Source organism: Strigops habroptila, chromosome 6 (genome assembly GCF_004027225.2).
Source record: "Strigops habroptila isolate Jane chromosome 6, bStrHab1.2.pri, whole genome shotgun sequence".
In the NCBI taxonomy this organism is placed as follows: domain Eukaryota; kingdom Metazoa; phylum Chordata; class Aves; order Psittaciformes; family Psittacidae; genus Strigops; species Strigops habroptila.
The window spans coordinates 29,141,533-29,168,698 of NC_044282.2; the positions used below are offsets into that span (position 1 = coordinate 29,141,533).

The following is a 27,166-nucleotide window of genomic DNA, read 5'->3' on the forward strand; positions in this document are numbered from 1 at the left end:
CAGGAGCCGGGGCTGCCCGGCTCTGCCCGCCCCGTCGGCGAGGCGGGCGCTGGCGGTGGGGGCTGCCGGGGCGCCGGGGGCGGCGGGGCGGCGCGGCGGGCACCGGGCGCGGGCACAGCTGTGGGCACCAGCGACGCCGGTGTCGCCGCCGCCGCCGCTGCTGCTGCCGCCACTGCCACCGGGCGGATCCACGCTTCTGCCGGAGCTTCTTTCGTCGCTTTACTTTCGCGGCCCGGAGCAGGGACATTATGCCGAAGAGAAAGGTAAGGCGCCCCGGGCGTGTGATGGGTCCTGCCTCTCTGTGTCTCCCTCGGGCAGGGCCGGTGGGTGAGCGGCGCGCTGGGGGGCCGGGGGCGCCCGCCGCTTTGCCGCCGCCGTGCTGTGCCGTAGCTCGCGGATTGCTCCCTCGACCGGGTATTTTGCTGCCTGTTGCAAGCCCCCTCCACCCCTCCCCGCACCGCCGCCCCCTGTTTACTTTCCCGGTGCGGCGCGGGGCGGTGTCGCTCCCGTCCCCGGGGGGTGAAGACGCGATCACAACTCCAGCCCCCCCCCTCCTCTCCCTCCGCCACCGGGGAGAAGCGCTGCAGCAGCTGCGGCTTCGCCCCTGGCCCCCGGCGGGAGGAGTTTCCTGCTCGCAAACTCCGCGGCGGGGGGAGCGGCGGGCAGGGGGCAGCCCCCACCCAGGGCGGCTGGATCCCGCGGCCGCCAGCTCCCGCCGTGCCCGGGTGATGGCTCCGAGGGTAAAAGGGAGGAGGGGAGAGGCAAGCCATGTTTAAAACAAACTACACCCTTCTCCTCGCCTCCCGCGGCAGACCCGTATGTACCAACTCCGGCGCCCAACCGGGCAGGGCCCCCGGGGGCGGGGAGGCGCCTCCCGAGGGGGCGCGCACGGCCCCCGCCGCCCCCCGCCGGGCCGGGACCCCAACGGCGAGGGCGAGGGGCCATGGCCGGTGTTCCCCCAGCGCCGTCCGTTTTCTGCTCTGCGGGCACCTCAGGGCGGGCAGCCTCCTCGGGAGGGAGCTGCCGGCGGGGGCCGGTTGTGAGACCGAAGGGAGAGGAGAAACTTAGGCGGCGGCCCTTCAGCAGCCGGGCTCGCTGTGCTGGTTTGTGGTGGCTCTTCTGTCCCTGTCTTCGTGCGCGGCGTCCTGGCCGCGGGCAGCGGTGGCGGTGCTGGCAGAAGGCAGGCTGAGGGCGGGCGGCGGCAGCTGGCCCCCTCCCCGGCGAGCGGCGGAGGGGCGAGCGCCCGGCCCCGCGGTGGGCGCCCGCGGGAGGCCCCGCTGGAGGTGATCCTCGTCGGGAACTCGCCGCCGGCCTTCTGCAGGCGCCGGGTGAGGGCAGCCAGGGGCTTGGCACTGGTACACGCAGTGCCAAAAAATCATAGCTGCGGTCCTTTAATTGTAACTAGGTCAACCAAAGCAAAGCAGTTTGTGTTTTGGGGGATTTCCCACATGTCACCTGTGACCTCCTAATACACCGTATCTGGGCGGTTTAATAAAGTTATAGGTTGATGATGGCTTCCAGGTAGCTCCGTGTTCAGCTGTTGTTCTTTCCTCATTCTTTATGAGAGGTGTCAACGAGTCAAATTGTCGAATACACTACTGAATTATTTAATTCATAATTAAGAACGTGATTCCAGTCCTGAAGATGGATACAGCTGTGGGGCTGACTGCCTTTACTGGGACAATTGGGTTTGGAGTTACGGAATGTTTTTCCTCTTGCTCTTCTGTCATTGCACCCTCATGTAGGCCTCATGTAGTGTTCCTGGTGTTCTAGCACCATTGCTCGTCATCACGAACAAGTTGAAAATTAGCATGTGCCCATAGGACTCTCCACAACTTTTGAAACTTTCTACCCTGTTTCCTTTGCCCTTCTGCATTCTTACGCTATGGATAACGTTTCAGGCTGGCCTACCTAAGAGGGGGTAAAATTAAAGTCACTCTTGTAGGGTTTTTATGGTCCGTTGTGAAATGTTTACCGAGAGAAACTATCTTTGGGTAGGAAGTCCACAAGAACATGTCTTCTTTCTAGAAAGATTATAAAAAAGTAATAAAAATATTGCATATGGGATCAGAGTAATGGAAGTGAATTTTAATGGCACAGTCAATATTAATTTCCTTAGCGTTGTACAGGTAAACGCTTAAATTTTAAGATTATACATGAAGTATGGGTTCTGGGTAGTGTTGTTTCCAGGAAAAGTGTATTATTAATGGCTTTGCTTTTTGAGAAAAAGTGGAATTGCCCCAAGTATTCTACCGTAGTCAATTTTTATTCCAGAATAACATCCACAGGGTGAGAAGATAGTCATGCAGCGGTAGCTGAATGATTACACCAGTCAGCTCCCACATGGAGACAAAACCATCACATGCAGCGTCTAGTCAATTCTTCTATTAAAATTTCTAACTTATAAAAAGCCTCCTAACACTGAAGGTTTTATAAGGAAATAAACATCAAAAACCAAAATGAGAAATTTTGACAGTTATGGGGGTAAATAAATAAATCATATTCCAGAAAGAGCACAAATCCACCTGTACCTGTTTTTGTGGATGCCTTGGTTATCTAAACTGGCTGGTCCTTTCTGTTTGATTTTTTTTTTCCTGTCTGATTTTTCTTCTTTTTCATCTCTATGCAACCAAAGTCAGTTGCTGAGTCCCTGGCCTTGTATTTGTTACGAATATTATGGACAAAAAAATATAGGGCTGTCTCCCCATCTTTAGAGGGCTCTGGCCTAAGGTATTGGGATGTTGTTACTCATTGCTTGAGTGTTGTGGGGAAAAGGAAAAACTTCACGTGTGTTGAGATGGTGTTAAATACTGTGCTAAAACAAAAAGGGGTTGAACTCGGGACTACCGTCAGATTACTGCGTCCTTTATCTGTTGTAATAACATGTTGTGGTGTGAATGCGGCCTTTCACAAGGAGAATGGCATGACAGTGTGGGATAAACCAGAATGTTTGTTGTGGTATTGGTAGCAACGAACACCTTGAAATGGATTGAAGTGTTTGTTTTGTTGCTTGCTGGAGTTAACTCTTGGATCGTGTTGGAAAACTCCTTGACCTTGAAACAGCCCCAACAAAAATGTCTCACTGTCAGCCACAAAAGGATGAAGAACCATTCTATACCTGATGATGAGGAGGATCATGGTATGGTCACAGACACCCGTGTGCATGAGCATACATATATCAACTTTAATGTGATTGTCATCAAGGTGAATGGTACTTAGCCCTTTAAGTAGAATGTGCACCATCTCTGAAGGTCATTAACAGATTGAGTGGTGATTTGTCCAGTACTGGATGGGGAGCCTGTCAGTTAGTTGGGGTTGCACTCCAGAATGACTCAACTTATTCTTTAATCTGACTTTGTGAAACACAACCTACACCTGACACATTGTTCTGAAAACACTTGGAGTTGAATCGGATGTGAGGACTAAATGTAACTTTTTCTTCTTAATTTTTTTTTTTTAATGTCTTTGAATGTTGCTGTTGTTTCAGAGCAAATAAAAAATATGGTTTAATTAGCCATTGCAGTAGGCTATTAGACACTTCCTTGTAGTCAGGAATGTTAGTTTCTTCAGTACAGTTGATGCTGTGAAAATGTAATGGAGAACATCTGTGGCAGGTTCCTGTTCTGTTATGCAAATTCATTTTCTTTAAAGTCTGAGAGACTAGTTGGTTATATTTACTACAGAAAAACAAACCCTTTTAATATTTTGTTTGGAATGCTGATTCTGTAGTGGAAGTTAGAAGGTGCCATATTCCAGAGTTGTTCTACCATAGTGCATTTAGTTACATGATCACATGCTAGTTTTTTTCATGGGACTCTTACCTGGTTGGCAAAACAACTAGTAAGGTATTTAATCAATGTGTTTTCTAATCCTTGGGGTTAAACACACATCCTTACATGTACAAACCTAGAGCTCTTAAATTCTACTTTTCCTTTTTTTTCTGGACCTAAACTCAATTCTGTTTGTGAAATTCTTCTGCATGTTTGAGTTGCATTTCTGAAGTGTTATGAATACTCAAAGAGAAATGTTGTTCCTCATCCACTGATGGAGGAGTAAAAAATCTGGACAGGCATCTTAAGCTGAGAATCCAAGATGAAGGGACCATTCCAACAACTTGGCCGTTTACTTCTGTGCCCCGTTTCCCTATAAAGCACCTTCTGCACTCAAGTGGTGCATCTGTTGTTGTTACTTCTCCAAATGTGCTGTCTTGCTTTGTGGTGTGTACACAGAAACAGAGGAACTTGCAATAATGACCAGTTCTCTAAAATTTTGTTGGAGCAACTTGTATGTGATCAAACACCAATTAACTAATGAAGCTGAGGGTCCTACAGATGACAGCTCTGTTTGCTGTGGCCCTGAATGTCTGCTGTTGCTCTTTGGTCCGTAGAATGAGGTGTAGATCTTGTGCAAAGAGTAGCAGGTGAGTTTGTGTTCATAGTGCAGGAGTATGAAGTACACTGAAGTGCTGTTCAGCTCCACTGCACGTCCCTTTCCGTGTTTTGATACTTTAGCTGTGTATCAGTCCATGTCAGTTCAATGTACCACGTGTAACATAGCGGTTATCTTCATTTTGAAGTTCCTGCTTGGCAGGAGAGCAGCTCCAGTGATGATGTGGGGACACGCACCTTCCCGACAACTTGTTTCATTACTGGGGTTGGAAGCTCCTAATCTGTGTCAGAGGCACACTTCAGTTTTGCCTAGAACACAACTAACTGCGCACACTGGTAGCAGTGGGACATAGAAATAGGAGAGGTTCTGTATTTTATTTCATGGTCTGGAGGTGATTACTAGAGTAAAAGGGCTCAGTACAAGATCCAGATGTGTTGGCTGCTGCCCTCTCCCCACTCCCATTCTGTCCCGCTTCTCTTTCTAGCCTTTTGCTTCAACTCCTCCCATGTTTCATGCTAACTGCTTCCTCCTTTCTCCCTGTGCGACATGAGGACTAAGAGCAGAAGTCAGAGCTCTGAAAGGGTAGATCTTTTTGCACTTTTCCTATTAGAGCAATCCTAGACCATTCAGTTGCTGCTGGAAAATAGGGTAGGCTGCAGCAGCAACAAACCTTCTTTGCACCTGCATCGCTGAGATACCGCTGACTTTGACGGACTCCTGCCTAACTTGCCAGCAGAGTCCTCAGGTAGGCTTCTACCTTCAACATCCTTTGCAGGGACAGGTAAAATGATTGCTTTGTGAAGATGCACTTAACATTCAAGCACAGCGAACAGAGGAGGTGCCAGAGCATCTTAAAAGATTGCAGGAGTCTTCTGCTACAAGGGAAAAGGATGTTTTGTTACTTACCGATTTGAGAAATTGTACCACTTGTACTGAATTTGTAACTATTGAGAATTTTAAACCTTGACATATTTAAAGCAATTGCAAACTGCTTAGTTGACCTACACCAAGTATCTGTTGAGACCAGACTGACGCAAAGAATCTACATTTTTCATAGAAAAATTAAGTAGAGAAGATCACAGATTTTTACCTGTGCATGGTATGCTTGGATGTAATACAGTGTAAGCAGTGCTGAGTGGCACAAAGGAAAATCATGCTTGGGAAATGTTGCTATGCCATGTTGCATTAAACAGTATTTACAGAGCTGTTAAATTACATGCAGAAATATTTGTCCATGTTTTATGTTAAAGATAGACTTCAGCTTAGAGATAATGATATGATTTTAGCTATGACTATTTTTTAGAGTTATGAAGATTAAAAGCTCATTGACCAAGGATTTATAGATCTAAAATGTTTCTGATCATTTTATACGAGTCTGTAAAAAATTTGACCCATTCATTAGCAATTGATGACAGTGTATGTAAATTTTCTTCTTAGACCACACTGAAATACAATTAGACTTCATGAATGGGCAACCCTCAGTAAATTGCCAATTAAAAATCATCCTTAGTGGTTCTTGGGCACATTAAAGCGTGATAGCTGTTGAGGTGCAGCCAGTACTACAATCTACTTTGTAAGTCATCACCTCTGAGTTCAGAACTGAGTAGGTAATCTTTATATATACAATAGTTCAACACTCCAAGGGTGGTAATATTATTTTGTATTCTAGAGTATCAGTATTGTTAAGTTTAAAAAATAAAGGAAGTCCTGTGTGTAAATGGGATGTAGCAGGTATAAGCTATTTAGTTTAAGGCTGCTTTTCTTCTGTCTTACTTGAAAAACTTCTCTTTCTGTGCTGTTTTATACCCAAGTAATAGCTGTGTATAGGCCTGGTATGGTCCAAGATGTATCATTGTTTGAGAGAAAATATATGAAGTTGAATTTTGCTGGACATGATTGCTACATTGTATTTTACGTAGAGAGTAAGTAAACCAGATCCAGAAATTCTTGGAAATTAGCACTTCGTAGGATCATAATGGCCACCATCTATTTTCTGTTCTTTAACTGCACTCTATCCCAGCCAAAACCAGCACACACAATGTTTTATCCCATGGTCCGGTAGCCAAAAAGGTGTTTTTATGTGCTGGGCTTACATTTTAGGCCATGATCCTGTTAATGGTTGTTTACTTAACAAGTTTGGACATGCTTTTGATTATTGTTTTCTTTTTTTAAATCCTGGATAATTTTACTGTTCCAATTTAGACATGTTGCACAGTGGCACAATGAATGTGTGGTATCCTGTTAGAAGGGAGTAGGGCTGGGAATGGGCAACTGGCTGTATGCAGAAGTAAGATGCTCTTATACCAATTTTATTGTTGGCAAAATTGGCAGTGTGAGACTCACGGTTTGGACAGTAGTTAAACAGATATTTCAAGCTGTCATGTACAGGCCGAAAGAAGCAATTCCAGATACTCATTCCTGTTCTTACTCTGATTTAGCCTGTGGGAGATTGTGTGTGTTTGAGGTAGTTTTTGGCCAGATATGTCTGCTGATCTAGTTTCCCATATCTTGGCACAAAGACTTAAGCTGGCTTATGGGCAGGAATGATTAGGTGGGGAAGGGCAGAACTCTTCTTAGCAGCAGTCAGGCATTCATCAGCCTTAGCCAGACTTTTTTGATTGTCCCTAACTTAGGGAGAGGTGAATTAGAATAATCAGAACAACTCAGTGGTCAGTCAGATTATGTCCTTGCACTATTGGGGAGGGAAGAGTCGTTGGGCTTGTGTTTTGTTTTGTTTTTTTTTTCCCCTTCGGTGTCTTTGGAAATTACCAATTTTCAATTAATTACACCTGCAACTTGAAGGTACAGCTCCTGTCTTCCTGCAGTAAACAGTGGGTGTACTTAGTAACAGTGAAAGCTGCAAATACAAAATTCTGTGTTCCCTGAGAATGTTGGGATTGGTCTGTACAAAACAAAAAATTGTGCATGTTCTCATCAACATGGGCTTTGTTGGGACTGTTGGGTGGGTTTGCTTTTGCCACCTAGCTTTCTCTGTTGTCCTAATGCTACCTGAGTTAGTAGTACTAGTAGACAGTGCTTCCATAGTTTGCAGTCAACTGTCTAATGACATTTTTACCTCTGCATTGACATTTATTCCTCTCAAGCAAAGTTGAGGAGAGGTGTTGGTGCTCTGTTTGTAGTATGAAAACATCCTTCATCTCTGCTGCACCATTTTTTCCTTATCCCACCTGCACCCTCCTGGAGACGTTTTCTCTTCTCTTCTCTGGAAACTGTTTTTTGGTTGTCTAGGAAGCTGTCTATTCTGGCTGTTGTAGTAGAGCAATGCTGCTTTTAACCCCAGCTGGAATTATTACCGGGATGTAAGGTCGGTGTATCTAAGGCATTGTACCAGTTGTGCCTTTGGTACTTACCTCGTAGTCATGGACCTGCTATCATCATCTCAGAGGTTTGATGTCCTATAGCACCAGTTAGTTGAAACAACAAAAAGGTTCTTCTCTAGATGATTGTGGTTTTATCACAGTTATGTCCTCTAGGAGGGGAGGAATTGTACACCTTTTTTCAGTCATTCAGAATATGATGTTCTTTGTCAGAGGTGGCCATTCTCCGGAATTGGTTGTTACTGAAAGTGGTTGCCTAATCTCTATCTTTAAGTAGACATTTTTCTTTATTACTATTTTTTTCAGATGTACTTTGTGCTAGCTTTGCTTTGCAGATCCGATCCGTACAATTTAAATGCGGATTTTGGAACCTCATCTTTAAGGTTTTAAAAACTGCCTGTGTATGTTGACTTAGATGAGTTAATCAGCTTTGAAAGGTCAGAGAAATGATGTTATTAGGGATTGGATTTCATCCATCGTATTCTTTGAATCTGCATTTTTTATTTTATGGTGGCAGTAAAATGATTAAGCAAATATTGGGACAGTAATTTACTTACTACCAAGCTGAATTCTTACGTTTGGTGTTAGGGGAAACCGAACAATTTCAAATGCACTGTGCTCACTGCTGCCATGGCTGATCTGTATTTTTCAAAATACAGCTGATTACTTCACTGGCTGTAAAAGGAACTGTCTAATTTTAAATTACAATGGTGGGTTGGTTTTTTTTAAATCAGAGCCTCTAGAAACTGCTCGTACTACTTCACCCTGCTATAGGTAGAAGATGTCACATTCAAAAATCTGACTACAGGGAAGACAAACTTGGAAGGAGAAATAAAAGCCAAACCATTTGTGAGACTTACAAAATATCCCAACAAATATAAACGCATTTAAAATTATATTGGTCAATCTTTGACCTCTTTTCAGTGGGAATAGCAAAACCTCAATCTACAGTGAAGGAATTTCCTCTTCTGGAAAAGCATTTATTCTGTCTCGTTTTGGATATCTAAAAGTACCCCAGGCCTGACTTGTTTTCTGTCTTGTCTGGAAGAGCATAAAGCTCACAGAAGCTACCTGTTAAGAATTAAGGAATATAATAAAATGCATTTCCTAAACGTAAGGATTTTGCTTATAACCAGGCTGTTTGTATTTTTGTTTTCTTACATATTCTTTGAAAATGCAGTGCATATCAACCAGTCACTCTGTTTGGCTTGAATCTCTTAGCACGAATGGAGACTTTGATCAGGAAACGTCTTCCTTGATTTTTTTCCCCCCTAATTGCATATTAATACCAGGGGATATTAATGGTCTTCTTTATGTTTAAGATTTTAAGTTCCACTTGTCTTTTCAGAGGTTTATGATCTTGACATTCTCCCCCAAAGAATTAGAAAATTAAATATTCTACTCTTAATAGATGTAAGATGGAGGGATTTAAATCTAAAAATGACATATTGTATAATACTTCATTGTAATAGTTCTCAACAAAAAAGATTAATATTATATACTCGAAGAATAAATATTTAAGCAGGATTTTTTGTTTGGGTTTTTTTTTTTTTTTTTGGTGAAGAATAGATGTACATTTATATACACTTTTTTTTTTTTAATTTATTTTTTTGGAAGAGAGCAAGATAGGTATCACTTTGGGTGGGTATTTAAAAAATCCATCCACTAACCAGATTTATTATGTGCTTCACTGGTGGTTTTGGCAGAATTACTTGGGTTTTTTTTGTTTGGTGGCATGCATGTTTTTTTCTCTGTCCAGGATCAGGCTCTAGGTAGAAAAAAGAAATGAAGGGGTGTAGTAGGAAGAATACCTGATGTCCTAAAGCATTTATTACAGCAAATTAATTTTACTTGTAAAGTTTTTGGCTTGGCAGTGAGCACTGTTTTATCCGCTGAAAACAGATCAAAGAACTAGCCATAAACAAAGGTTAATGGTAAGATGCTGAAGGACCTAAATGTGGAAACAATGGTTAGAAGGGTGTTGTAGGAGTTGGCTGATGTTAAATTAGTCAGTATGTAGTCTTCATTAATCTAAACCCAGAAATAAACAGCATTTTAATTACATTTATGAACTGGCACAAAATTCAGAACTGCTCTGAAGACAAATAATTAGAAGATCTAGCATGCACAGGGAAACAATTCATTGTATTAAATTTAGACTAATGTGGAGTTCTACTCAAAGGGAAATGAGGGGAGAAAAGAAAATAGGAAAATAGTGCAGTAAACCTGAAAAAGGCTTAGGATTTGTTATGTGTTCTCTTCTTGCACTGTGGTTTTGTTGAAAGCTTTTATCGTATTTTGGTGACGAAAGTTGTTGGAGGAATGACCAAAGCATTACATCACGGAAATGGCAGCTAGAACAGTGAGCCAGAAAGTGTCTGCTGACAAATCCTGCTGCAGGCAGTGTATTGAGATGTGGCTGGAACAGAACAGCTTGCAAAGAAGGGAGGAGTATGCTCAAGGTTTAGGACAGTTAAGGCTTTCTGCCTTTCTAACTTGATAACCTGGTAGTTAGAATGAAATTGGCATCTGATTTTGCATTGGTTTTTTTTGTCTGGTTTTTTGTTGGTTTTTTTTGTAGTTCATGTGGGTATGAAACGACTAATTTCTGTCCCATCAGAGCCAGGGTGTTGAGTTTCAGCTGGTAATAAGATCCTTCAGAGAATGAGTGATCTATTTAATTTTATAAGCAACCTTCTGTACTGACTGTTATTTCTTGCATACTTGTATTCTCATTCTTCATGCTTTTTAATGTACTCCTTTATAATAATATAATCCATTCAGTTAAGCACAAACAAAATATTTATCCAGAAGCCAGTCACTGCAAGTTCAAATGTACCTTTGGATCTCTTGAACAGGGAGGTGCTTTCATTACTTTGTTATGGTACTCTCACTACATCCTGCTTATATTGCAGGGGTTTGATTAGAAAAATTAAAGCTTTTAGTTTCTTTTGGTGGTGCGTATCTGCCAGGTAAACCCAGCCTTAAGGTCAATTTAAAAAGGAAATTTGCCTGTGTATTCTATTAAATGCTTCCTTAAAACAGTTACCTAGTTTTCTGTTTTCAACTTAACAGTTCTGTAACGGTGTTGGCGTTGCAGATACTGCAGTGTTGTCCTGGTGTGTGGAAACACCAGTTCTTATGTTCACAGCTGGTGAAATGCAGGAACTGTGTATATAAACAAGCTTAATTTTGATATTACTTTGATTATTTTTTTAATGTTCTCTGTACTGTATTAATATTCCTTTGTTTTGTTCTGTCCTCTCAAATTAGTTTTTCTAGGTTGTCCTTAAAAAGGGGTGTGGAAAAAGCAAATAATAAAAAAAAAGCTGATTGCTGATAGACACAAGGAATCTGGCATGCAACCTTCCAGGTTAATCTTGTGGTATAAAAGTTATGCAGCTCTGACAGATCTTACAAAGCTTAGCTACAGCTTAATTTACAATCTTATTTCTAAAATGTAGTGCTAATTGAGTTATGACACAATGTGTGGTCATCTGAACCTAAAACTTGCTATTAGTTTAAATGCAAAAAGCATATGTAGAGTTAACCAGTCAGCTGCTTTCCTTCTGTGTACCTCTGTGATTGGAGAAGAAAAAATAAATCACCATAATCTGTGTCCTTATTTGTTTTTTTTATCTGTCTTGCCTCTTGTAGGTATCCATGCAATATAAAGCACAGTGGGCCTATGGGGACTACTTTATGGGTATAGTACAGGCATATGGTGGAGTATGGCTGAAGAATTACTGAGGTTGGAGAACTGCCCTTGTCAAGCAATTCAGTGCTTGCACTGGTCTTTGATTTTGCCGCACAAAACTTGCGGTTTATATAGTCCTGCTCCTGACTAGTTTACAGTGTGAGGCACAGTATCCAGGGTGTGTTTTAATGTGAGTGGAGTGTCATGTAAAATACAGTGAGCCACAGCATTACACCAGGGAACACGTGGCAAGGGCATGGGTTACTTGGTATGTTTGCTTGCTTTGAAACCAGAGATCCTTCAGGAGTTTGTCACCAGGACAAAAGATGGGAAGAGTTAGGGACAAGGACTTTAAGGTTTTGGTGGTATCTACATAAAAGTCCTGTGACTTCCAAATACTAGTGCAGACAGTCGCTGCTTGTGGCATGCCAAGTTCTTTGGGAACTACGCTTGGCACAAATCCGTTGGTGTACGAATATCTCTGGTCCCTAGAGAGAGGAGAAAATACTGCAGAAACTAGCATGAAGATCCACATCAGCTGGGATTCACTGGGATGTCTAAGCAGGATTGCAGACAGGAAAATAAGTTGCTCTTCCTCTTTTAACAAATATACTCTAGCCATATCTGACACAGATATTTTTTTGGTGTGTCTGTTGGCTTAAAGAGTCCCAGGCTGCTTGCAACTGCCCCATGCCACTGTTATACTGGCTCAATTGTTTGTGCAGCTGTGTGGTAAAATGGTTCTGCTGGAATGGGAAAGACTATATATTTATAATTTGTATATATAGTTATAAATTTGTTTAAGCAGCAGGCTATTTTTCAGCGGGATCAATTACTTTATTCATGACATGGCCTCCCACACAGCTCTGCCATCATACTGGGGAGCCAAGGCCCTGGGAGGATGAGCACAGCCTCCGAATGCCAGGACTTGTAGTGATTGCAGAGAAGAGGAAGCAGGTCTGAAATGGAAATGAGAGCACGTCAGAACCCCTGGCTGCTTATTCACACCTCTGAGATTATTACTCTGCATGTCCCTCCACGGAGAAAGTTATGTGGCCTTCAGAATTGCTTTTGGATTTTCTAACTTGGGAGGGAATGCTGGGCCAATTAGCTAACTCAATTGAAGTATGTTGTGTAACGTATCATAGTAGTATACAGTGGTTGTGGTTGCATTAAGAGTATTTTAATATAATTTTTCCCCCTGTGGTTAGCCTCACGAACAGTTTTTAAAATCTGTTGTCAAGCAATTACATTGGCATCTCAAATCAGGCTGCCCTGTCCATCATGTAGGAGACTTGGTTTTTTATTAGTTCTAAAGAGAATGGGGTAAATTAGTGCGTGTCAACTGTGCAGTATTGCAGGGTGAAAGTTTGCTCCTGGGCAATTACTGCAGGGCTGTTGGCATGTAGCAGTGCCATCTTGTGATGATTTAGCCCTGTTTCAAAGCTCCTGAAAGGGAAGCAGGTTAAAATAGCCTGATTGTGGACTGTCAGCTTCATTTAGTTTCTGGTGAGTTTTTTAGCCTGGCTTCCAAAGGAAATGGATCATGCCATCTTTCTGTCCCTACCCCTGAAAATCTTGAGGCTCTTGGCCACTGTGAAGAAAAGATTATAAAATTGGAGAAACCTTCCTTATAAATAGGTGCTCAGGTCAGAGAAGATGTTATTTGAGTTCCGTCCCAGGGAAACAGTGCAATGCAAGTTTATTAGACTTGAGAAAATTCATGTAAGAGAAACAAGTGTTATAAATTCATGGGCTACAGAAAAGCTATATCCAGAGCCTGTACTGTATCATGAGCTGAAGAGGGAAGTTGTAGGAAACAAGACTTCCTTACTGACAGTGATCATGGAACTACTTGGTCTTGTTTTCCTTACGGCTTTTGATGCTCCCAGCATCACACCGTCAAGCTGTAGCGACTCTTCAGTAACCAAACTGAAAGGCTTTTAGGAACGCAAACCTGAAACGATCCTGTAGGTGGCTGGTGAGGCTGCAGTAGCATAGGGAACAGCCGGGCTCCATTTTGGATGCCTGACTCTGTTGCTATTCTGAGTTGCGCAGTGCTGCTTAACTGCCTGCTGTTTTCTAGCTACTTCGATGATTTTTAAACCAGCTGCTGTCGTGGCATGCTTCCTTTCTGTCAGGAGAGCGTACAGTAACAAAGCCATGTTCTATTCACTGGTGGGGGGTGTCTTTCTCTAAGTATGTTAGAGCCCAGTGCCAGGAGAAGGCAGTGGTCAACTGCTGCGAACTAGCTGAGGGTTTTTTTCTGCTTCAATCCATCTCTGTAGAACAGACATTCCCTATCAAGAGCTGTGGGGGAGGTTCGGGTTAGGGTTGCAATGGGAAGGCAAGGGGAAAGACAGCTAGCCTGCTCCTTTACTGATTGAAAAACAAAACAGCAAGCAAAGCGCCTTCTCTGCTGCCTGCTAAATGCCTTTTTGAAACACATGCCGTTACTGTAGTTCTCCTCTAACTGCTGCTGCTCGCTGTTTTTCCATGAATCGTTTGCTCCTGGGTGAAAACCCAGTCATTTGCAAAACGTGAAGTAATACATCTTGAGTCGTGTAAAAAACAAACAAAAACCCCCAACCAAACAAAAAACCCCAACAAACAAACCTAAAAAACAACACCCCACTAACCTGATTTTACACACACATACCCGTGTTTAACTAACATTTCTCTAGTACCTCTGAAAACACCAGCATTGGAATAGTAGGGTTGATACTTTGTTCTTGTGAAGAAACATGTTTGTCCCTAGCTTTCTTGTCAGTGTCCTGGTGTTTTACTGATTTTTGCTGTTCTGATGGAGGAGATGAGATGAGGGAAAGATACCATTAAAGCTTTCAGCTGAGTGAACCTGAGGCGCAAATTGAGTAAATGAGGTAAAAAAATCACTCATTTCAGTAATGCTGTGCTTTTTTGGTTCATCACATCTCATTACTAGTTAAATTCATGTTTGGGAAGAAACGTGTTAAATTTCTCAGAGATTTCAAAAGCCCTGTAGAACAAACTTCAGATTTCCAGTTCATACTGTTGTGCTGCCAACTGCTGATGAGATGGAGTTCCCACTGGAACCTGCGGATGCTTTAGTTAATTGGCAAGAGGGACCACTGAGGGATGCTCTGTGATACGATATGTATGTACCTGGTGATCATCAGTCCTTGTGTTCTTGCTTGGAAAATCTAGACTGGCTTTGGTACAATGTTTCTTGTAAATACTAATGTAAATTTGCCAGGCTTCTTCACGTTGCTGAAATGTATGGAAGGAAGAATCTTCACCATAATCTTTGTTTTGCTGTTGCATGGATGCTTTTAATTCTGTAATAAAACCACTGACTTAATTTTTTTTTTCAGTCTCCAGAGGGTGCTGAAGGCAAGGATGCAGCAAAAGTAACTAAACAAGAGGCAAGTATTCTTTATTTTATTATTTTATTTCTTTTAAATGCATTTTGGCATGTAATCGTTTAAGTGGAGATCTGCAGTCTTGCTCTAGTGAGGTGTTTTCAGTGGGAATAATGACAGTAAACCACATTTGTAGCTTGTCTGGCATAAATTACTTTTGGTGTACTGAGGATTCATACGGGTTATTAATGCGTAAAATAAAATAAAGAAACACTTAGGGCTTTGATAGACAAACTCTGCTGGATCCTGTGGCAACAGTGTAAGGTGTTACTGCCTGGAACTGTTGCTCTGTCTCTGGCGGGTTGGCAGAAGAGGGTTAATGCGCACACCTAGGCCAGTCTGCTTCAAAACTATTCTTAGCTTAAGTGACTGATGGAAGGGTGTCTTGAATTAAGATACCAGGCTCCAAACTGGAGCAGCTGACACATTTGTGTGTTTTCTTTGTCTGAATTTGTTTTAAGGGCACAGTAACTTCTGTCACAGAAGGCAAGGAGACAGCTGGTGATACCTTGACCTCTAAAGTAAAGTTTAGCACTTTGTCACAGCCCGTAATATGAATTTAAAAAACAGGTAGAGAATTATGAGGATTCGTTTTCTTAGGTTGTTATGTTTTGTGGCAGATGAAGTTAAATCAGGACCTTGGAAACAACAGGTGAATATTCAAATGAATTAACGATTAATTACTCTTCTTCTAAATCTTTGAGCATATTTGTACAGGAAAAAGTAGCCTAGTAAAGTTTTACACTTTCTGAATTGAGAAGTTGGTTGTCGCTCAGACTGGCAGAGAAAGATGGTACAGTGGAAATGTCAAAATATTTCAAACAACAGTAAAGTTTTCAATAAGCTCCAGGAAAAAAACAGAGGAAAAAAGAGGTCTGAGAGGAATAAATTTTGATACCTCAGTATCTTCCTATAGAATTTTCTAGAAGACAAATCGGTTTCTTTTTCATGAAGTCTGAAAAGGCTGACTAAATCATAGTAAAAATATAATCTCCTTTGCTCTGAATGAATGTTTTTCTCTGCTCAACTTTAAATATTATTTCTTCAAGAGCCAGGAAAGTATAAGTTCCTTCTCATAAAAATTTGAGATGTGATTGCTAGCATAAGAAGGAACACCAAGAATCTTACAGAAATACACAGGCTCTCTGGAGAGGGCCTGCTGACTCTGAAATACCAGAGCTCTAAGAGTAGTTTTCAGTCAAGGTGAGATGCCACCAGCGGAGGGGGGGAAGCCCTACAACAAATTAAGATAGTCTCAGTAGATACACCTGTAGCTCTTAGTGTGTGAATGAGGAAAATAGATGTAGGATTAGATTAGATTAGATTAGAAACTGTGGGAGCTCTTGGAATAGGTAGAATTTAAGCAGAAAGGGTGCCTTCAGGCTGGACAAAACCAGACCTATGTGGATGGCACTGAGGAGATTTCTGTATTATTTTAAACTAAACATTTGAGGGGAGACCAGCATGTTCTTGAGAGCACATAGAGTGAAGTCAGAGCTCCCTATTGTCACAGAGAGCAGAGGCAAGCACAGAAACCATGGAAGTTTGCATCTGAAAAGGTAAAGAGCAGCCTTGAGAAATATAGCCATGTTAAATTCACATCTGTGAAAACAGGCAGTCAAGCCAAAATACAAAAGCTGCAAATCTAAATCTGGGCAATTCGGAATGTCTGGCTTTAAATGAGGACATTGATAAAATGGGTAACTCAGAAATTTGTGGGGACACTGTGACACCAAGGCACAAATTACACAGGGTTGAGCGCTAAGTTGCGTTAGTGGTAGAATGGCTTTCTATTATGTCTTTAATACTTCTCTAGATTAACTGTATTAATAACTACAGCAGAATCCTTTATGGATTGCCAAGCAATGTATAAATGGGAAGTATACAGTGTAGAAATTGTGCCAGGTGTCATCTGACCACAATAATTAAAGTGGCAGTGGGATGTTAAGGGAGATCAGAGAGGCTCCAAGGACGTTGTTAATGGACATTCTGGTTCCATTTCAGACATTTGGTAAAAGGCATAGGGTGGCATTACAAAGACAAAAAAGTTAAAACTGTACGTGCTTGCTTTCTGGAGGAACAAATCAAAGGACCGGTAAAAAGATAATCAGCTCTATGTGGTCATGTGTAGTATGTAGGAGCTAGTTAAAAAGACAGTTGTCAGAGAACTATTCTGTAATTGTGACCGTAATAGATTCAGGTTCATCATCCTTGCAGGAATGTAAGTCCAGATAAACTCTGCTGTGGTCAGATGTGATACCAAGAAAGGGATTAAAAAAAAAATAAAATAAAGGTAGAGTCTATTCAAAGGAGAAGCTAAAAAGTTTAATGGTTTCATCAGGTGCCAGAGAGGCTTTGTTGGTATGCCATGCTAGAGGCTTGCAGAAATGCATATAGTTTCAAAAGCCCCCACTACCCTTCTGCCTCCCCCGCCCCAAAAACCAACTGAACAGAAAACCCCAGAATGACTTAACAGCAAAATAAGGGAAATATATTGGTTTTGAAAGGTGTTTTGTGTTGATGGAAATTAATGAGGAAAGGAGCAAACCTTACAGCAAGGTGCATGTGAAGCTGAAAAACAGTAAAGAAACTCCTGCTATGAAGAATTCTTAGAGAGGTTCTCACAGTGGAGCTGTTTCTCATGGGTGTAGAGTCTGGAGGGCGTTCTTTAATGGAGTGTGAGCGAGAACTAGACAGTATTCCCCAGCAATTGCCAAACTGCTTGCATTGGCCTCAGTACCAGAGTCACTGAAGGTGATGAGATGCTCCCAGAACTTTACATAAGGGATTCTGGAAAATAAAGCCTGGATTCTAACTTGCAAAAGTAGAGGGTGGTTTGGGGTTTGTTTGCTTGCTTGTTTGTTTTGGAGGTTTTCGTGGGGTTTCTTTGGGGGGAGAGGGGTTGGGGGAGTTGACAGAGATTTTGCAGAGAAGTCATGCTTCAGGCAGTTGAGTTCTTTGAAGAAGTCAACAGGTCTGAGGATGACAGCATAGTTTACTTGCATGAAAGAACACTTTTTGATAAGGCTCCCCAAGCAGGTTCTTAAAGAAGCTAAACTAGCATGGATTAAATGGAGGATCTTCCTAGGAATTGGTAACAAATACACATATGAGAAAAGAGTAGAGAAGAAGTAGTTAATTTTCATAATGGAGGAGACTTATCAGTGGAGTATTGGAAGGATTTGTTTTTGGGCTTGTGCTGCTGAATATATTCATTAGTGATGCAGGAGAAGAGGGACTAGGGCAAACTACAGTGTTTCCTGAAGTTTACAGTTAATTATCAGGGTAGTCAGAAATGAGAGACTGAGAAGGCTGTTACATCACTGATAACTAGGTGATAAAATATCAATAGAAATTGAATATGGAGAAATGCAAATTAATACACGGGGGGAGTGACGGTCACCAAATTGGCTGTTCATCAGAGGAGAGATTGTGAAATCAGTGAATAGTTACTAGAAAACATTGGTCCTTCTAAACAAAAGGTAACTAGAATATAGGGAAAAATACTAGAGGACGGAGTGTGAGACATCAGTGTATCACAGGATTAATTTGTTGTGCGCCCAGATGTGGGATTAGTAAATGTTCTCCTGACTCTTCCTTATAAGGGCCATGATAGAATTAAAAGGATACTAACTGTAGTGGGACAGAGGATTCAGAGCAGGTTGGGGGAGGGAAAGGGAGAGGACCCAAAACAAACAAAAGCAAACAAAAACCACCAAAACCCCAAACTGAAACTGACAGAAAAAACTCCCAAACAAAAAAGCCCAAAGAAAACAAAGCACCCAGATTTTCTAGGATTCTTGACTGTCTTGACTTTCCGTATAACAGAGGCATGATAAATCATCAGTAACACAGAGAGAGGCAGTTAGGGAATTATTACTCATGAAACCTGAAAACAAGAGGAACCTCGTAAGAGGTGAGAAGTTTAAAGGAAAGACAACAGAAGGGGAAGGTTTTCCTTTTTCTTTTCCGCACAGTGCATAATCCTATTAATGGAACTCACTGCCACAGGATGTTCTGGAAACTGAAAGTATAAATGGGTTCACTAGGTTATTAGACAAATTTATAGAGAAAATGGCCCTCAGGGACTATTAAGCACATGATGTGGATATAATACCCAGGTTGGAAAGTTCACAGCTTTAGATTGCCAGAAGCTGGCGCAGTAGGAAAGTGCACAGCATTGTTCTGTCTGCTCCATTTCCTAGCCTCTTTCCATAGATGTTTGCTAGTGGGCCAGTGTCAAACTGACCATTGGGTTAGCTGCTAGTTTCTGGGTTAGTACAGTTGCTTCAAGGGAGACAAAAGCACATTAAAATGTGACCTTTGCTGACCTGACTGTACTTCCCTCCTTAGATAACCCAAAACACTTACTCTGAATGAGAATTAAAATCATTTAGCCGTTGTGCATTTTCAAAGAACTGGGGGTTTATGCTGCCGTTCTTATGGCAATACAAGCCACCTGTGAAACCAGTCATGGAATAGGAACAGTTTGGGAATGTGGGAGAGAACTAAAATTTATCTAGAACAATACATTATCCTGTAAAACAAATAGATGTTAACAAAATATTCTAGTGCCCAAATGCACTGGAACCAGTGAAGAAAACAGATTCGTAAAAGAAGATACCTTGAGCTGCGAGTTCTTTGATTACCTGACCAAGTGAAATGTTTTATTTAACCTGCTGTAAAACAATGCCAGGCCTCAGCATTATTTTACAGCATAAATATTTGATAACTGAAAATATCTTCATGTGGTTTTTGACAAGACTTCTATTTTACTGAATGCAGATCTGAACTATTCACCACTGCTTTCCACTAAGAATACTTAAGTGGGTCCAATGAATACAAATTCCTGTGTCCTTCAGATATTAACAGCAGCTTTTTCCTGTTGCAAGATATGTGGAGCCATGTTTTTTTCAGCTCAACTTAAATGCTTAGTATGTAATTAAGAATATCTTTTTGATTCACCTTTTAAGCTGTGTTACATTGGATATTTGTCCTGGTTGAGTTGTCCCTTTATTTTGGCAGGATTTTTGGCGCAGACCAAACTTTAACTGTTTGATAACCATGCTCTGTAACTGGATCATGGGTTCATCTGTTTTAATGAATACAGAAATACTGTGAACAATCTAATGAGCTTACAACTATTTTGAAGACTTAACTTCAGTAATAAATTTATGACAAAGAACAGATAAATAAAATTTGATAAGGAAGTGTGTTGAAGTGATAAAGAATGGTGGAGGAAATCAGAATATCTGACTTTTTTATTTCCTTTTGAGAATTGTTTAAATAGAAGAAATAATTTCTCTCTCTCGTCCTGCATCTGTCTTTGTGCACCTGGACTCTCAGATCGAGTGTGTGGAAGGACTTAGCTTCATGTTTTGAAATTTTAGCACTCTGATATCCTCTAGGGAAGGATGTTAACTTTATTCTGTTGGTAATCAGATGGCGTTTTTGCCCACTATTACAAGTGGCATCTGCTACGTTATAGAAACATCATTCTGAGTATTTATGAGAAAGGTTCAGTGTCCTGTGTGCAGGTAGCCAAGCTTGCTGTGTTTGTCAACCTTTCATGGAGCAGCAAGGGACTTGGAAAATGGGGGAGGTATTAAACCATATGGAGATTTAGACGTTATAATTCCTGAACAGCTTTTACTGCTGATTTTCACCTCACTTTCTCTCCTTAAAATTTTGTTCAAGATGAGGAAAAATTGAATTGTGTTTGTCAATAGAGATGTGTTTTGGTAGGGGCGTATTTTATGCTGTCACCATGAAATGACTGGTATTATGTTGCTTTGGATACTGTTTGCTGTAAGCCTATAAAAATGTTTTCTCCCCCGTTTTTTTTTCTTTTTCTGTAGCCCACAAGACGATCAGCAAGATTGTCAGCTGTAAGTATGTATAACACCTCCTGGTATATACTTTTCTAGGCACATATGGTTTCTCAGACCAAACAGGTTTGTTGTATTTTGCTTGATTCACTTTTTCTACTTGCTGAGGGATATTAAAGACCTCTAGAGCTGAAGTTACCTGTGCTTTCTTGGTTTCAGGTTTTCAGGTTTCAGTTTGTTCTGACAGAAGATGTATTCCCCCACCTCACCGTAACACTGTTACGTGTGGTATCGACCTCGTATTGTTTTGCAGGCTGATGTTAGTTGTGGAAAAGCAACTACTTCTCTGGGAAGGAGAAGGAGCAGTCCTTCAAGGACCATTTCATGCCACTACTAGTATTTGGTTTTAGTTCCTCTTCTCTGTTAGAACATACCTGATTTCATTTTTTTAATAGTAACTGCTTATCTCCATGTTTACTCTTAGAATGACCCCAAATTGCTTTGCTACATGAGTGAGCTAATGAGAACGGGTGTGTACAGCAATGAGGTGCATTTGTGCGTTAAGGTTTCTCAGTCTTTTTCTAGCTGCATAGTAATGAGCAGGAAGCCAGGGAAGGTGTGTGGTGGGGGAAGCTGGGGTGTGGAGGTGGTTAGCTGGCTTCTGATAATATGTCTAACACGTCGTGCAACTAAAAATGTTTTATAGAAACCTGCTCCGCCAAAACCTGAACCCAAACCAAGGAAAACCACGAAGGTAAATACTTTTCTTTTCAGATGCCATCATTGTAGCCAATAGTAAACAAGTGTGCTCCTCCTTTGCATTGCAAACAGTTCAGTTCACAGCGTTTTTGTGAGACATTGGCTCCCCTGCCCTCCCCGCAGCTCCCTGCTCCCCCCTCCCCAGAAAAAAAACCAAATTAGATCATTCTTTTCTTTCTGTTCCACCCCTTCCTGGCCTCATTACTGGCCCGAACAAAATGTCTCGCCTGTTTGATATGCAGACCATGCTGGTTTGTAGTGAATTCTGTAGTTTAAGAAGAACCTTTACCTTTCCTACACCTTTCCTGGAATGTACAGGTTTGGTTGAGTAAGCTCTGAGACCTAGCAATTTCTACAGTAGGATTTGGGATTACTCAGTGCCATCCTGTTGCCTTGTCTTGAGGGGCAGTACTTCATTTCACAGTGAGAAACTCTTATCTGTTCTTGAAGCCTGGCCGTTGCTGAGAATGCACAATTATAATTAAAGGTGAAATTAAATGTGTTTAAATTCAATGGTTTGTTTTTTCTAGGCCAGTTACAGTCAAATTAAAATCTTATTAGTGTGAAATACCTTTTCAGGATTTCTGCATACAAATCATGTACTTCACAAACTGTAGATTTATTTGTGCCCAAGGGGAATGTTAAATAAGAGCAATTGCTTTGTCAAAAAAAAAAAAAGCTGGAAACCAAACCTAACGCTCCTCACACTTACATTTCTTGAATCCTTTTATTGGTATTTCAGTTGGACAAGTATCAGGATACAAAGTCTGTGTGTGAAAGTAGAACTCTGTGACTTCAAGCACTTTATGATTTATGAAATGAAATTACCCATAAAGTCTTGCTGAGTCCATCTTGCTCCCTCTTAAAAAGAATATTAACAAAGAAGGGAATATGGGTGCTTCTGTAGCTTCATGTATGCACTGTGAAATGAGCTTGGTGTTAAGGAGTCAGCCTAAGCTGCATTCGAAGCTCAGTTCAGGTGACTCAAATCCTTTATGATATTATTCTTAGTAGCTTTTTCATACAGTAATCTGTTGGGGGCTTTTTTCCCAAACTCTAACTGAATTTAAGGAGTAAATTTTGAGGAGTATATTCATCTCAGTCTCCTAAACAGAAAACAGCAAGTGTGTACTTTGAACCTGCTCCTAAACAACTGGACCTGGTATTGTTTTGAGATAATTTTTAGTGTTAAAAGTTTGCAAATTATGGGTTTTCTGAGTTAAGTCCTTAGGTTGTTGTTTTGTAGGTGAAGAGTTAGGGCTCTCACCACCAATAAACTTCCTGGTTAAGCATCATAGCTGCTCTGTAACTTTGAAGCTGAAGGGTGAAAGGAGTCATCCAGGCTGCTCTGGGACTAGCATTACTGGCACTCCCTCCTCGCTGCCCCACTCCTGTACGGGGATCACTGCGGAGAGGTGGTTAATGAAAGGCGGCTGGCCTTAATATAGAATCATAGAATCATAGAATAGTTAGGGTTGGAAAGGACCTGAAGATCATCTAGTTCCAACCCCCCTGCCATGGGCAGGGACACCTTGCCCTAAACCACGTGGTTCAAGGCTCTGTCCAACCTGGCCTTGAACACCGCCAGGGATGGAGCACCCACAACCTCCCTGGGCAACCCATTCCAGTGCTTCACCACCCTCACTGTAAAGAACTTCTTCCTTATATCTAATCTAAACTTCACCTGTTTAAGTTTGAACCCATTACCCCTTGTCCTACCACTCCAGTCCCTAAGGAAGAGTCCCTCCCCAGCATCCTTGTAGACCCCCTTCAGATACTGGAAGGCTGCTATGAGGTCACCACGCAGCCTTCTCTTCTCCAGGCTGAGCAGCCCCAACTCTCTCAGCCTGTCTTCATACGGGAGGTGCTCCAGCCCTCTTATATCCCTGTTCACAGCTACTGTTGCCATTTTGCATGGAGAACTTGGAGCAAATGATCACATGGAAGATCTCTACAATGTTTATCAGAGCTACTTTAAATACTAATGTAAAATACTCAATTAAATAACATTTGTATCCCGTGGCACTTAAAATTCTTAACATATGTCTCTACTAGCTTTAGATCACAAATATAAATATGTACATAGAGCAAGGATGAAAAAAAAAACCCAGACTTGAACATATGAATTCTTTTAAGAGCAGATCTCCAAATGAAACTGTAGCTGTTAAAATAGCCTCTTTTGATAAATTCTCCGCTTTGTGTTGCTGCAGATGGAATTGTATCAGTGTTTGCCTCCCTAGTGTGTTGGTTGGTTCTTTCACTGACATGGAATGAACATCACAGATGTTATCAAGCTAACAAAAGAACAGCCAACAAAAATGCTTAATTTTTTTAAATCTAATTTAATATTTCATGCTAATCGAAAATGCAGTGCTGTTACACCAAGCGCGTTGTTTGTGCTTGGCTGAATAAGCTCTCAATATACTGTAATTGGATTTGTTCGTACAGATATATTTGTATATACTTCCCTATAATAGAATCATAGAATCATAGAATAGTAAGGGTTGGAAAGGACCTGAAGATCATCTAGTTCCAACCCCCCTGCCATGGGCAGGGACACCTTGCCCTAAACCACGTGGTTCAAGGCTCTGTCCAACCTGACCTTGAACACCGCCAGGGATGGAGCATTCACAACCTCCCTGGGCAACCCATTCCAGTGCTTCACCACCCTCACTGTAAAGAACTTCTTCCTTATATCTAATCTAAACTTCTCCTGTTTAAGTTTGAACCCATTACCCCTTGTCCTACCACTACAGTCCCTAAGGAAGAGTCCCTCCCCAGCATCCTTATAGGCCCCCTTCAGATACTGGAAGGCTGCTCTGAGGTCACCACGCAGCCTTCTCTTCTCCAGGCTGAACAGCCCCAACTCTCTCAGCCTGTCTTCATACGGGAGGTGCTCCAGCCCTCTTATCATCCTCGTGGCCCTCCTCTGGACTCGCTCCAACAGCTCCATGTCCTTTTTATGTTGAGGACACCAGAACTGTACGCAGTACTCCAAGTGAGGTCTCACAAGAGCAGAGTAGAGGGGCAGGATCACCAAAATAGTCTGAGGAGTTTTTGTATCCCAATAAAGAAGCAGACACCAGCATTTTCTAGAAATTTTGGAAGTCTCTATATAACTTTTGTGGATATACATTTTCCAGGTAGTCTTTAGCTGGTTTTCTGTTTCAGTCCAGCACATGCAGCTTGCCAAGATTTGCTATTTAGTTCATATGAAGGTTTTTTTCCTAAAGACGTAGGGTGCTGGCTACTCATACAATGTCTATGCCCATGTTTTTAATCTCCTATCAGAAGGAACCTGGAACAAAGGCCAACAAAGGTGCTAAAGGGAAGAAGGATGAAAAGCAAGAAGCTGCAAAGGAAGGTACTACACCATCTGAAAATGGTGAAAATAAAGCTGAAGAGGTACTTTCTACACATACCTCCTGCTGATTGAATCAGTGTTTTTTAATGATTCAGCCTTTCAGACATTGATAGCATGTTCATAATGTTTCTTTTTATTGCCCATAATGTTATTGCAGATTCGCATCTCTCGCTCAACTGTTAGTGTTTGAACATCCAGAGGTGCCCTACCCAGCACACTGTCAGTAAAAGGGCAGATTGAAACAGTGAAAGTTGAGGGTACGGTAGAGCATTCAGCATGTGTGCAGTGCATAGAAACAGATAGTAGTGTGGTGCTTTTCAGTATGAACAATGGAAGCTGGCAGGTAAGGCTTGTATTGCTTTTGAAAAGGTGGGACCAATAATTCGAGAAGAGTGTGTGAATGTACCTGTTCCGGGTGTGTAAATGTGAGGTGGACATAGGTTTGAAACTGAGATGTTGCAAGTAAGAAACGGAAGGACCAAGGGTAGTTTGGGTATTTAGGCGTGCGATGGGCAATTCACTGTAGTAATTCGGTTCTTTCTTTCTTCTCCACAGGCTCAGAAAACTGAATCTGTAGGTGACAAGAATGAATGAAATATCATGAAAATTTTGGGTTGATTTTATGTACCTCTTGGACAACTTTTAAAAGATATTTTTATCAAGTATTTTGTAAATGCTAATTTTTTTAGGACTATGATAGTTGACATATTAAACTGTATATGAACATTTCCTTCTCATAACAGTGCTTTTAGAAATTCTCATTGTTGCCAAGTAATATAAATATCAACTTAATATTGCAAGGTATGTGTAAAATTGGATCAGCATTCCATACACTTGCTTTAAGAAATTAAGTCTTGTGCATATGGTGATGTTTTTACTGTGCGTATTTGAATTTTTCATGCAGTTTTTCTAGAGCAATAATCAGTGGTGCTTTTGTACTTAGGGTTTATGTGATTTTAATGAAACATGGATAGATGTGGCCACCTGCTGACTATCTTGGGTTCTTTTAATGGATTAAAATAAAAGGTCTCCTTGCCTGCAAAACTACAGCCTCCTAATGTTTTCTCTACATCTGAGGAATGCCTTACTCTTATTTTCAGCTGTTACGAGGAAGACTAAATGATTTAGCAACAGTTGTTTTGCATGCAGTCTGTTTGCTTTTATGCTGATGTCTGAGATGAGAAATACCCACACAGGAGTAGCAGGCTGGGATTTTCAGTGGCCCACAACTTAAGGGACTTAGAGATACATTCTTCATAGATACATTCTTCAGATACACTGTCACAGGGTGAGTAGAATTGCCATACTCTATCAGGATATTGTGTCTGGAATGAGCCATCAATACAGAATGAATTGCTTGATTGATAGCGACATACAGTAACTTAAAAGTAGCTTTGTTTCTCCCCCACTCTCTCTTCATTAACTTGCATTGTATTCTGTGGAAACCTTTCTTTCGGTCTGCAGCCTCAAATTTAATATAAATAGCAATTGCTGTTCTGCTTCAGCTGAGGACAGTTGTTAATACATTGAAATCGCTGTTAAACAGCGCTATATATTTGGTACCTAGTAGAAACGGAGCAATGAAAGTTATTTTTGAGGTGATTGTGGTTATATGGTAGATTAGCTAATGATTTTTCAGTGTCCATGTTTCAACTCTGCAGCTCATTCTAAGCGCGTATTATAATTTTTCTCCTTCTCTCTTCTCTAGGGGCCCTGGTATTTCTATTGTTACTTCTGGGATGGGAGGGGTGAGAGAAAAGATGTTCCTCAGTAGCACTGATCTGTATTGCTCAAGTGTTGGCCGTCATGTCTGAGGATACTTTTTGCTTGTTAAAGTCAATAAATAAATGACTGTTGCCTGACCTAGTGTTCTATTTATTCTTTGGGAAAAAGTTTCCAGTTGCCTTCTTAAATTAAACCAGGAGAGAAGCCAAGCCTCTCTATGCTTAAAAATGGAGGATTCATTACTAAAACTCCATATGCTAACTAGAATAGTAGTTAAGACCTGCATTGAGATAAGCACCACTTCTGCTCTTGCGATAGGCTTGCTACAGCCAAATAAGGGGAGGCTGTTCTCTGCGTCATGAATTAATTAGTTTGGAAGAAAATTTAAACTAATTCTCTATATTTGCTAATGTAACAAAACTTGTAGCCTAATGGAGGAAAGTAGCCTTTGTAGGAAAGCCCATGTTGCTGCTCAGTGATACATAGTTGGCAGTCCTGTGCAGTACTTCTCATTTGCTTTCTGATGGACCCTGTTGAAAGCCAGTTAATTTAGACACTGTGGTCACAGGAAGTTGAAATGTCTGAACTGGTTCACAGAATCATCAAAGCACTATTTCTGAGCATTTGTCAATTTATGGGTTTATCATTCCTGTGAGGAGGGGTTT

General features: G+C 41.4%; 1 protein-coding gene across 4 annotated transcripts; it reads left to right on the forward strand.

Annotated features, from left to right (window-relative positions):
* The first annotated feature begins 3 nt into the window (after nt 1-3).
* On the forward strand, nt 4-26,638 carry HMGN3 (high mobility group nucleosomal binding domain 3). Of its 4 annotated transcripts, none has more exons than XM_030490326.1 (6): nt 4-263; nt 14,778-14,828; nt 20,684-20,713; nt 21,360-21,407; nt 24,704-24,817; nt 25,332-26,638. In XM_030490326.1, exons 1-6 carry the CDS (start codon nt 249-251, stop codon nt 25,368-25,370), a joined length of 297 nt encoding a protein of 98 aa, XP_030346186.1. In that variant the 5' UTR covers nt 4-248; the 3' UTR covers nt 25,371-26,638. The 4 variants fall into 4 exon arrangements, with proteins under 4 accessions (XP_030346186.1, XP_030346189.1, XP_030346185.1 ...); XM_030490329.1 differs by having other exon boundaries at nt 15-263; nt 24,704-24,776; XM_030490325.1 differs by lacking the exon at nt 4-263 and adding an exon at nt 573-816.
* The last annotated feature ends 528 nt before the right edge of the window (nt 26,639-27,166 follow it).